At 38.8% G+C, this 13,677-nt stretch overlaps 1 protein-coding gene across 3 annotated transcripts in view; it reads right to left on the bottom strand.

The window, feature by feature from the left end:
- Nucleotides 1-13,677, bottom strand: part of DDX46 (DEAD-box helicase 46) — a 71,406-nt gene that overhangs the window by 37,856 nt on the left and 19,873 nt on the right. For all 3 annotated transcript variants that reach the window (XM_049873677.1, XM_049873678.1, XM_049873679.1), the window contains exons 12-13: nt 12,764-12,842; nt 10,959-11,041 (exon numbers count right to left, since the gene is read on the bottom strand). In XM_049873677.1, coding sequence (XP_049729634.1) covers nt 10,959-11,041; nt 12,764-12,842 — 162 coding nt within the window. The remainder of the gene's footprint in view (nt 1-10,958; nt 11,042-12,763; nt 12,843-13,677) is intronic.

Below are 13,677 nucleotides of genomic sequence, written 5' to 3'. Positions count from 1 at the left end.
ATTACTAAAAATGCACAAATACCAGAAGAAAAACTAGATAACTGGGAGCTCTTAAAAGTCAAACGCGCACATCAAAAGAGTTCACCATTTTCTCTGAACGTAAGGCTATAATAGTAGAATAACAGAAAAAACAAAGAAAAGAAATCAAACACTTGGAAACTGAACAATACCCTGCTCAAAAACAACTGGGTTATAGAAGACATTAATGATGGAATACAGAAATTCACAGAATCCGATGAGAAGGAAAACACTTCCTATCAAACCTTTGGGACACAACGAAAGCAGTGTTCAGAGGCCAATTTATATCAATAAATGCACACATACAAAAAGAAGAAAGGGCTAAAATCAAAGAATTATCCCTACAACTCGAACAAATAGAAAGAGAGCAACGAAAGAAACACTCAGGCACCAGAAGAAAGCAAATAATAAAAGAACAGAATTAAATGAAACAGGGAACAGAAAACCACTTGAGTTAACAAGACCAAACGCCGGTTCTTTGAAAAAATTAACAAAATTGATACACAATTGGCCAAAATGACAAAAGAAAAAACAGGAGAGGAGGCAAATAACTCGAATAAGAAATGAGATGGGCGATATCACAACAGACCCAACTGAAATTAAACGAATCATATCAGATTACTAGAAAAAATCATACTCTAACAAATTTGAAAACCTAGAAGAAATACATGAATTTCTAGAAACACCTAAATTAAACCTACCTAAATTAACACAAAGGTAGAATAACTAAATACCCATAACAAGAGACTGAAAAGGCAATTAAAAAACTCCCAACAAAAAAAAAGCCCTGGTCCTGATGGCTTCACTGAAGAATTCTACCAAACTTTCAGAGAAGAGTTAACACCACTACTACTAAAGGTATTTCAGAGCATAGAAAAGGATGGAATACTCCCAAACTTATTCGATGAAGCCAGCATATCCCTGATACCAAAACCAGGTAAAGACACCACAAAAAAAGGAAAACTAAAGACTTATATCCCTCACAAACTTAGATGCAAAAATCCTCAATATTCTAGCCAATAGAATTCAACAACATATCAAAAAAATAACTCACCATGACCAAGTGGGATTCGTATCAGATACCCAGGGATGGTGGTTCAACATTAGAAAAACAATTCATCATATAAATAAAACAAAAGGTAAGAACCACATGATCTTATCAACTGATGAAGAAACGGCATTTGACAAAGTCCAACACCCATTCCTGATAAAAACTCTCAGGAAAAATATGAATAGAAGGAAAACTCCTCAACACAATAAAGGGCATTTATACAAAGCCAACAGCCAACATCATCCTAAATGGAGACAGTCTGAAAGCATTCCCCTTGAGAATGGGAACCAGACAAGGATGCCCTTTATCACCGCTCTTATTCAACATTGTGCTGGAGGTACTAGCCAGAGCAATTAGGCTAGATAAGGAAATAAAGGGCATCCACATTGGTAAAGAAGTAAAAGTATCTCTATTTGCAGGTGACATGATTTTATACACAGAAAACCCTAAAGAATCCTTAAGAAAACTACTGAATGTAATAGAAGAGTTCAGCAGAGTATCAGGATACAAGATAAACATAAAAAAATCAGTTGGATTCCTCTACACCAACAAAAAGAACATCAAAACCCAGACATAGATCCATCCACGTATGAGCAGCTGATATTTGACAAAGGACCAGTGTCAATTAACTGGGGAAAAGACAGCCTTTTTAACAAATGGTGCTGGCATAACTGGATATCCATTTGCAAAAAAATGAAACAGGACCCATACCTCACACCATGCACAAAAACTAACTCCAAGTGGATCAAAGACCTAAACATAAAGACTAAAACGATAAAGATCATGGAAGAAAAAATTGGGACAACCCTAGGAGCCCTAATACAAGGTATAAACAGAATACAAAACATTACCAAAAATGATGAAGAGAAACCCGATAACTGGGAGCTCCTAAAAATCAAACACCTATGCTCATCTAAAGACTTCACCAAAAGAGTAAAAAGACCACCTACAGATTGGGAAAGAATTTTCAGCTATGACATCTCCGACCAGCGCCTGATCTCTAAAATCTACATGATTCTGTCAAAACTCAACCACAAAAAGACAAACAACCCAATCAAGAAGTGGGCAAAGGATATGAACACACATTTCTCTAAAGAAGATATTCAGGCAGCCAACAGATACATGAGAAAATGCTCTCGATCATTAGCCATTAGAGAAATGCAAATTAAAACTACGATGAGATTCCATCTCACACCAGCAAGGCTGGCATTAATCCAAAAAACACAAAATAATAAATGTTGGAGAGGCTGCGGAGAGATTGGAACTCTCATACACTGCTGGTGGGAATGTAAAATGGTACAACCACTTTGGAAATCTATCTGGCGTTATCTTAAACAGTTAGAAATAGAACTACCATACAACCCAGAAATCCCACTCCTCGGAATATACCCTAGAGATACAAGAGCCTTCATACAAACAGATATATGCACACCCATGTTTATTGCAGCTCTGTTTACAATAGCAAAAAGTTGGAAGCAACCAAGGTGTCCATCAACGGATGAATGGGTAAATAAATTGTGGTATATTCACACAATGGAATACTACGCATCGATAAAGAACAGTGACGAATCTCTGAAACATTTCATAACATGGAGGAACCTGGAAGGCATTATGCTGAGCGAAATGAGTCAGAGGCAAAAGGACAAATATTGTATAAGACCACTATTATAAGATCTTGAGAAATAGTAAACCTGAGAAGAACACATACTTTTGTGGTTACGAGGGGGGGAGGGAGGGAGGGTGGGAGAGGGTTTTTTTATTGATTAATCAGTAGATAAGAACTGCTTTAGGTGAAGGGAAAGACAACACTCAATACATGGAAGGTCAGCTCAATTGGACTGGACCAAAAGCAAAGAAGTTTCCGGGATAAAATGAATGCTTCAAAGCTCAGCGGAGCAAGCGCGGGGGTCTGGGGAACATGGTTTGCGGGGACTTCTAAGTCAATTGGCAAAATAATTCTATTATGAAATCATTCTGCATCCCACTTTGAAATGTGGCATCTGGGGTCTTAAATGCTAACAAGCAGCCATCTAAGATGCAGCAATTGGTCTCAACCCACCTGGAGCAAAGGAAAATGAAGAACACCAAGCCCACATGACAACTAAGAGCCCAAGAGACAGAAAGGGCCACATGAACCAGAGACCTACATCATCCTGAGACCAGAAGAACTAGTTGGTGCCCGGCCACAATCGATGACTGCCCTGACAGGGAGCTCAGCAGAGGACCCCTGAGGGAGCAGGAGAGCAGTGGGATGCAGACCCCAAATTCTCATAAGAAGACCAAACTTAATGGTCTGACTGAGACTAGAGGAATCCCGGCGGTCATGCTCTCCAGACCTTCTGTTGACACAGGACAGGAACCATCCCTGAAGACAACTCATCAGACATGAAAGGGACTGGTCAGCGGGTGGGAGAGAGACGCTGATGAAGAGTGAGCTAATTATATCAGGTGTACACTTGAGATTGTGTTGGCAACTCTTGTCTGGAGGGGGGATGGGAGGATAGAGAGAGAGGGAAGCCGGCAAAATTGTCAAGAAAGGAGAGACTGAAAGGGCTGACTCAAGAGGGGGAGAGCAAGTGGGAGTAGGGAGTGAGATGTATGTAAACTTATATGTGACAGACTGATTGGATTTGTAAACGTTCACTTGAAGCTTAATAAAAGTTATTATAAAAAAAAAAAAAAAAAAAAAGAACATCAAAGAGGAAATCACCCAAACAACAGAATTTATAGTAGCCCTTAAGAAGATAAAATACCTAGGAATACATCTTACCAGAGACATAAAAGGCCTATACAAAGAAAACTACAAGACACTACTGCAAGAAACCAAAAGAGGCCTACATAAGGGGAAAAGCATACCTTGCTCATGGATAGGAAGACTTAACATTGCAAAAATGTCTATTCTACCAAAAGCAATCTACAGATGCAGTGCAATTTCGATCCAAATTCCAATGACAGTTTTTAATAAGATGGAAAAACAAATCACCAACTTCATGTGGAAGGGAAAGAGGCCCTGGATAAGTAAAGCATTACTGAAAAAAAAGAACAAAGTGAGAGGCCTCACACTACCTGATTTTAGAACCTAATATATAGCCAGAGTATTCAAAACAGCCTGGTACTTGTACAACAACAGATACATAAACCAATGGAATAGAATTGAGAATCCAGACATAAACCCATCCACATATGGGCAGCTAATATTTCACAAAGGTCCAAAGTCAGTTAAATATGGAAAAAACAGTCTCTTTAACAAATGGTGCTGGCATAACTAGACATCCGTCTGCAAAAAAGTGAAAAAAGATCCATACCTCACACCACGCACAAAAACTAACTCAAGATGGATCAAAGACCTAAGTATAAAATCTAAAATGATAAAGATCATGGAAGAAAAAACAGGGAACATGCTAGGAGCCCTACCTAATACTTGGCATAAACAGTACACAAAACATTACTAACAATATACAAACACCAGAAGAGAAACTAGATAACTGGGACCTCCTAAAAATCAAACACCTATTCTCATCCAAAGGCTTCACCAAAAGAGTAAAAACATTACCAACAGACTAGGAAAAAGTTTTCAGCTATGACATTTCTGATCAGCATCTGATCTCTAAAATCTCCATGATACTGCAAAAACTCAACTACAAAAAGACAAATAACCCAATTAAAAAATGGGCAAAGGATATGAAGAGGCACTTCACTAAAGGTTACATTCAGGTAGCTAACAGATACATGAGGAAATGCTCACAATCATCAGGCATTAGAGAAATACAAATCGAAACAACAATAAGATTCCATCTCACTACATACAACAAGGCTGGCGTTAATCCAAAAAATACAAATTAATAAATGTTAGAGAGGTTGTGGAGAGACTAGAACACTTATACATTGCTGGTGGGAATGTAAAATGGTACAACCACTTTGGAAATCAATTTGGTGCTTCCTTAAAAAGCTAGAAATAGAACTACCATAGGATCCAGCAATCCCACTCCTTAGAATATATCCTAGAGAAAATAAGAGCTTTTACACAAGCAGACGTATGCACACCCATGTTCACTGCAGCACTGTTTTCAATAGCAAAAAGATGAAAGCAACCGAAGTGCCCATGAGCAGATGAGTAGATAATTATGGTATATATTCACACAATGGAATACTACGCATCGATAAAGAAAAATGATGAATCCGTGAAACGTTTCATAACATGGAGGAATCTGGAAGGCATCATTCTGAGTGAAATTAGTCAGTTGCAAAAGGACAAATATTGTATGAGACCACTATTTTAAGAACTCAAGAAATAGTTTAAACAGAGAAGAAAATATTCTTTCATGATTACGAGAGTGGGGAGGGATGGAGAGTGAGGGGTGTTCACTAATCAAATAGTAGACAAGAACTATCTTAGGTAAAGCAAAAGACAACACACAATACAGGAGAGGTCAGCACAACTGGACTAAACCAAAAGCAAAGAGGTTTCCTGAATACGCCAAATGCTTCGAAGGCCAGCATAGCATGGGCCGGGGTTTGGAGATCATGGTTTCAGGGGACATCTAAGTCAATTGGCATAACAAAATCTGTTAAGAAAACATTCTGCATCCCACTTTGGAAAGTGGCATCTGGGGTCTGAAACACTAGCAAGCACCATCTAAGATGCATTAATTGGTCTAACCCACCTGGAACAAAGGAGAATGAAGAACACCAAGGACACAAGGTAATTATGAGCCCAAGAGACAGAAAGGACCACATGAACCACAGACTACATCAGCCTGAGACCAGAAGAACTAGATGGTGCCCAGCTACAACCGACGACTGCCCTGACAGGGAACACAATAGAGAACCTCTGAGGGAGCAGGAGAACCGTGGGACGCGGACCTCAAATTCTCATAAAACAACCAGACTTAATGGTCTGACCAAGACTAGAGGGACCCCAGAGGTCATGGTCCCCAGACTTTCTGTTAGCCCAAGACAGGAACCATTCCCAAAGCCAACTCTTCAGACAGGGACTGGACTGGAATATACGATAGAAAATGATACTGGTGAGGGGTGAGCTTCTTGGCTCAAGTAGACACATGAGACTATGTGGGCAGCTCTTGTCTGGAGGGCAGATGAGAAGGCAGAGGGGGTCAGATCCTGGGTGAATGGACATGGAAATAGAGGGTGTAGAGAAGAATGTGTTGTCTCATTAGGGGGAGAGTAACTAGGAGTATATAGCAAGGCATATATAAAATTTTATATGAGAGACTGACTTGATTTGTAAACTTTCACTTAAAGCACAATAAAAATGAAAAAGAATAAACAGATAACCTACAGACTGTGAAAAAAATTTTGGCTACGACAAATTCAATCAGTGTCTAATCTCTAAAATCTACACAATACTGCAAAACATCAACAACAAAAAGAGAGATTACCCAATAAAAAAATGTGCAAAGGATACAAACAGGTACTTAACCAAAGACATTCAGACGGCTAACAGATACATGAGGAAATGCTCACATCATTAGCCATTACAGAAATGCAAATCAAAACTACAATGAGATGCCATCTCACTCCAACAAGGTTAGCATTAGTCCAAAAAACACAAAATAATAAATGATGGAGAGGCTGTGGGGAGACTGAACACTTATACACTGCTGGTGGGAATATAAAATGGTACAATCACTTTGAAAATCAATCTGGCACTTCTTCAAATAGCTAGAAATAGAACTATCATACAATCCAGCAATCCCATTCCTTGGAATACATCCTAGAGAAATAAGAGCCCTCCCACGAATAGATATATGTGCACACCCATGGACACTGCAGCACTGTTCACAACAGCAAAAAGATGGCAACAACCTAGGTACCCAACAACGGATGAAGAGATAAATAAATTATGGTATAGTCGCACAATGGACTACTATGCAATGATAAAGAACATCAATGAATCCGCAAAACATCTCACAACATGGATGAATCTGGAAAGCATTAGGCTGAGTGAAACTAGTCACGAAAGGACAAATATTGTATGAGATCACTATTATAAGAACTCAAGAAAAGGTTTAAACACGGAAGAAAACATTCTTTGATGGTTACGAGGATGGGAAGGGAGAGAGAAAGGAATTCACTAACTAGATAGTAGGCAAGAATTACCTTAGGTGAAGGGAAGGACAACACACAATACAGGGGAAGTCAGCACCACTGGACTAAACCAAAGGCTAAAAAGTTTCCCGAACACAAGAAAACACTTCGAGGGACAGAGTAACCTGGGCAGGGATCTGGGGACCATGGTTTTAGGGGACATCTAGATCAACTGGCATAACAAAGTTTATTAAGAAAGTGTTCTGCATCCCACTTTGGTGAGTGGCACTTGTGGTCTTAATAGCTAGCAAGCAGCCATCTGAGATGCATCAATTGGTCCCAACCCACCTGGAGCAAAGGAGAATGAAGAACACCAAGGACACAAGGAAAATATGACCCCAAGGGACAGAAAGGGCCACACAAACCAGAGACTCCATCAGCCTGAGACCAGAAGGACTAGATGGTGCCCGACTACCACCAATGACCCCCCTGTTAGGGAACCCAACAGAGAGTCCCTGGTGGAGAAGGAGAAAAGTGCAGCGCAGAACTCAAGCTTTAGTAAACACACCACACTTACTGGTCTTAGACTGGAGAGACCCCAGAAAACATGGCTCCCGGGCTCTCTGCTAGCCCAAAACTAAAACCACTCCTGAAGCCAACTTTTCAGACAAAGATTGTCATTGTTGTCATTAGGTGCTGTTGAGTCAGTTCCGACTCATAGCGGCCCTATGTACAAGAAAACAAAAAGACAAAGATTAGACTGGACTATAAGACATAAAATGATACTTGTGAAGCATGTGCTTCTTAGCTCAAGTAGATACACGAGACTAAATGGGCAGCTCCTGTCCGGAGGTGAGATGAGACCGTAGAAAGGGACAGGTGCTGGCTGAGTGGACACAGGAAATACAGGGTGGAAAAGAGGAGTATGCTCTCACATTGTAGAGAGAGCGACTAGGGTCACATAACAATGGATGTGAAGCTTTGCGTGAGAAACTAAGTTGAACTGTAAACTTTCACTTAAAGCACAATAAGAAGAAAACTCTGAATGCCCCCACTAGGTTAGGCTTCCTTGTTGTAAGTCCCATTGCACCCTGTTCTACTCCACAGCATTTTCATACTCGTAATTTAAGGTTTTTTTTTATTGTCTGTGTTCCTCACTAGACTTTAAGCAACATGAGGCACTATAAGAAGAAAACTCTGAATGCCCCCACTAGGTTAGGCTTCCTTGTTTTAAGTCCCATTGCACCCTGTTCTACTCCACAGCATTTTCATACTCATAATTTAAGTTTTTTTTTTATTGTCTGTGTTCCTCACTAGACTTTAAGCAACATGAGGCACTACCGTTCTATCTACCTTAAGCATTATCATAAAACATAAGATCTCCCATGATTGAAAAAGACAGTAAAGGGCAACTAATTCCATATTTCAGGTGATACTCCAATTTCCTTTACTCTTCCCACAAATAGGAGCCCTGGTGAAGCAGTGGTTAAGTACTCAGCTGCTAACAGAAAGGCAAGCAGTTCAAAACCACCAGTCATTCTGCAAGAGAAAGATGTGGCAGTCTGCTTCTGTAAAGATGTACAACCCTGTAAACCCTATGGGGCAGTTCTACTCTGTCCTATAGGGTCGCTTTGAGTTGGAATTCAACTTGACAACAATAGATTTGGTTTTGGTTCCACAAATGGACCCCGTGCCTCTGCTCAACCACCTGGATGAAAAGGATATTCAATATCCACCTTCCCACAAAGCAACCTGTTTCATCTCCAAACAATGCTTACACAGTCCTTCTTTTCATTAAGTTCAGCTCAGTCTTCCTATGGCTTGCTCACTGAATCTCAGTTCTACTCCTTGGAATCAAAAGGATAAACTCATTGCCTCTTTCACATGACAGACTTTCAAAGAGTTAAAGGATGCTATCGAGCCCTCTATGCCAAGCTAAGAAGCCCTCATTCCTTTAACGATTTCTCACATGGTTCAAGTGTTACTATAATCCTGTTTACTCTCTTTTAAGCCTACTCTATCAATATCGAATTTGGAATGTGGTCCCTAAATCTAAACACAATGCATGCGCTGATATCTGACTGGCAATATATATTTGGAGAATACATGAATAGACTGAAATGTCTGAGCTGAATGTCTACCTTATCCTTTTCTCATACCTCATTTTTACCATTGCAGTCTATGATCATAACTTTTTTTTTAATTTTTACATCCATAGTATATTGACAACTCATATTGCTCTTCCTGTTAAGAAAAATCTGTCACCTTTTACCATGTTTCTGTAAGTTTATATCTCTGAAATTCTGCACTGGAGCAAATAACATGCATGAGGAGTTTAAAGATCTATGCTAGATTAATGCTTTGGGCCTCATTTTTTACATTTGGAAAATGTAAACAACATGTGCTACAGCAATTTACTTGGAAGCAAAAAGAATACTATAAAATATGGAAGCTTAAGTTTCTGTTAAGGAGCCCTGGTGGTGCCATGGTTAAGCACTCGGCTATTAACTCAAAGGTCGGCAGTTTGAACCCATCCAGCAGCAATACGGGAGATAAGACCTGGTGATCTGCTCCCATAAAGATTACAGCCTAAAAATAATTCTATTATGAAAACATTCTGCATCCCACTTTGAAATGTGGCATCTGGGGTCTTAAATGCTAACAAGCGGCCATCTAAGATGCAGCAATTGGTCTCAACCCACCTGGAGCAAAGGAGAATGAAGAACACCAAGGTCACACGACAACTAAGAGCCCAAGAGACAGAAAGGGCCACATGAACCAGAGGCCTACATCATCCTGAGACCAGAAGAACTAGTTGGTGCCCGGCCACAATCGATGACCACCCTGACAGGGAGCACAACAGAGAACCCCTGAGGGAGCAGAAGATCAGTGGGATGCAGACCCCAAATTCTCATAAAAAGACCACACTTAATGGTCTGACTGAGACTAGAGGAATCCCGGCAGCCATGGTCCCCAGACCTTCTGTTGGCACAGGACAGGAACCATCCCCGAAGACAACTCATCAGACATGAAAGGGACTGGACAGTGGATGGGAGAGAGATGCTGATGAAGAGTGAGCTATTTGTATCAGGTGGACACTTGAGATTGTGTTGGCATCTCCTGTCTGGAGGGGGGATGGGAGGATAGAGAGAGTGGGAAGCTGGCAAAATTGTCACGAAAGGAGAGACTGGAAGGGCTGATTCATTAGGGGGAGAGAGCAAGTGGGAGTATGGAGTAAGATGTATGTAAACTTATATGTGACAGACTGGCTGGATTTGTAAACGTTCACTTGAAGCTCAATAAAAGTTAATAAAAAAAAAAAAAGATTACAGCCTAGAAAACCCTATGGGAGAGTTCTACTCTGGCCTATAGGGTTGCTGTAAGTTGGAACTGACTCAATGGCACACAAAACAAAGCTTCTATTATTAGTACTCCAATTCCAGTTGACATTTGAACCTACCCATGGATACCACAAAAAGAAAAGGCCTGGCAATCTGCTTCTATTAAGGTTACAGCCAAGAAAACCATATGGAGCAGTTCTATGCTCTAACACATGGAGTCACCATGAGTAGGAATAGACTTGATGGGAGTAAAAACAAAAACTCCAGTTTTAACACTGGTAGTCATATATGGCTAAGGAAAACCTGCACAAATACTGCTAAACAAGTTTTATCAGGAATCTGAAACAGATTTATGTAAATTTTACATGTCCCCAATCCAGTGCTACATCACGAGACAGAAATATACATGTGAATTTCAGAAACCACATAAACATTTTGTTCTCATGGCATTTCACTCACAAGGCTTAATATTTATAATTCAAAACACTAAGAAATATTACCTGTGGTTCAAAACCCATGTCAAACATTCTATCTGCTTCATCTAAAACAACATATGTCACCCTTCGAAGATTTGTGACCCGACCTAGGATGAGGAGAAAAAATAAAGACAAAAAGAAAACTAAAAATCAGTCACAATTCATTTTACGACTACCAAGAACTTTAAAAAACTGTAAAGGGAACTAAAATGCCTGACTTAATCAAAGGGGTAGACTAGGTATCTTTAAAGTGAGAAAACAGTTTGATCTACAATGTCTTAATCTAATGGCAAATACTTTCTGACAGTGGGTATATGAGGCCCTTTATTTTGTCAAACTCGTCTCTTGCATACCATCATAGGGCCTGAAGAACCTGTAAAATTCAGAAAACAGCCCTCTCCAAAACACATCATAAAACTAAGACTGAGATGAAGCATCGAGCCACATCAGCCATTATCTGACAGCATCACCTAGGAAAAAACATATTAGAGATTACAGCGTATGTGTGGAAAGCAAGTTCCAGTGCTAACTATTTCAGGCGCAGAAAACGTCTTTTTATATTACTTTATAACCTACTTCCCTATAGCTAGAAACTTCTAACGGGCATGTCGAAACATTAATGAAAAATTATACAACATCAACAGATAATACATCACTCAAAAACCAAATGTATTCCATAAATACATTTTCCTATACAAAGATACAAATCCAATTTTACTAAGTGCTCCCACTGGCTTAAATAAATTCCACTGGCTTCTTAACCGGCAAAAACTAAATACAGATACAGGAAATCCTTCCTGAAGGATTAACAAAGCATTTGTATCAACTGTTGAATCAATCACCTGGCAAAATATCTATGAAATGTTATTTAAGACAAACTAAAAGGACAGATAAGGGAAAAAGGCAAAATTAATCAAGATGAAGTTCAGGAGGAGACTTAATCAATGCAGCATTGAAAAAAAAAAAAAACCAAGGGATTATTTAATCAGTATTCAACCCAAAACTTTTCATATGCTGTATAAGCACCATGACTTATAATTTCAATGTCAATTTGCCAACTTCATATAGAATTAGAATTGAGTTTATACAAAAATTCAAGCAGAATGCTATTAGAAACATGCATTACTCACAGTTTTTAATACTATTATGTATGTACTAAATACTGCTATAGAAACCTTTGAAAGCATTTTATTCAAAAAATAGAAATGAGTAAAATAATTGCTTTCTAATATTTAATATTCAACACGAACATCTGCAGCCCCAATTAGTTTTGCAAGGTTGGGAACAGCATTAAATTACCTACCTTTGATGGTTTAAGTCTCGGAAGCCCAGTTCTATAAATCTTGAAGGGCCTTTCTCCACAGAAGTTAAATAATGTCAACAGTTTAGTAACAATTTCGATAGGGAATAATATAACAATGCACAACATTTGAGCTAAAACATGCAGTATTTACAAAAGATAAAATTTCTTGAAGCTGCAATATACAGTATTGTAAGAAAATACTAGTTCCTCTGGAAAAAAAAAACCTAAGTTTTATAGTACAGGATAGTCCCCTACCCTTTTTAAGCCAAGCTAGACTAACACTGGATTAAGAACCAGCATAAGTGCTAAAAAGACCAGATGGAGTTAGTTCTGAAAAGAAATTTTAAATTGCAAAAATATTATGACCATGTATAATAATAAACTTACTACAATACATACTTTAAGATATTACAGCTTTAAGAAGAAATGTAGAAACCCTTTTGGTGGTTTCTTATACCTGCTTTAACAAAAGTTTTATAGAACTCAAAAACAAATGAAAAGAAAACAAAAAAAAATACCGACTTACCACTGTTTGCTGCTAACATGTCAATCATTCGACCAGGTGTGCAAACAATAATTTCAGCACCTCTTTTCAGTTCAGCAATCTAATAAAAACAGATGAAATTTTATAGACTATTTATCACTACTGCTTATTTTAACAGATCTGAAAATATTCCATCTGGTCTGGCGGACCCTCCACTCTCTGTGACAGACAGTGAGATTTGATTTGCAGATTCCAAAGCCTCTTGTTTAACTCTTTGGGATGCTGGAGTACTACACTACGGGAATGCGTAACAGACCAAAAAACAAACCCGTTGCCATCGAGTGGATTCTGACTCATAGCAACCCTATAGGACAGAGCAGAACTGCCCCATAGGGTTTCTAAGGGGCGCCTGGTGGATTTGAACTGGAGAACTTTTGGTTAGCAGCCGTAGCGCTTAACCACTGAGCCACTAGGGTTTCCATGGGTAACAGCAGCATGACCAAATTGTGCCATAAATTTTGAAGTCAATGAAAACTAGAGATTTTTTTTACCAATTTTAATTTGCCACTGTCCCTGAAAACTAAGAAAACGTGAGAGCAGTACATATATATAAATGTTTTTCAAATTGAGGTTTGCCAGCCGTTAGTGAATCATCAAGTCAGTTTAGTAAGTCACAAACAGCATTTTTAAAATGACACAGAATAGAAAATATCAGAATATAGTAGACATGAAATTTTTGTTTGATTTCTATATAAATATAATATGCATGTGTATACCAAGTTACACAGTAAATTTTCTTATTACTTAATGGCAGTGAACAAAAAAATATTGACATAGATAAACTTAGAAAATGAATTAAGTTCAAGTGCATAAGACTAGCACTGGGGTAACAAAAACAAACATTCCCAAAGTGTGTTCTTATAACACGAGTCCTAAGAAAGGGTTTTGTGGTTAAG

This window comes from Elephas maximus, chromosome 2, assembly GCF_024166365.1.
Source record: "Elephas maximus indicus isolate mEleMax1 chromosome 2, mEleMax1 primary haplotype, whole genome shotgun sequence".
Lineage (NCBI taxonomy): Eukaryota > Metazoa > Chordata > Mammalia > Proboscidea > Elephantidae > Elephas > Elephas maximus.
The sequence above is the reverse complement of the archived record's forward strand: the minus strand, read 5'-3'. Positions and strand labels throughout refer to the sequence as shown.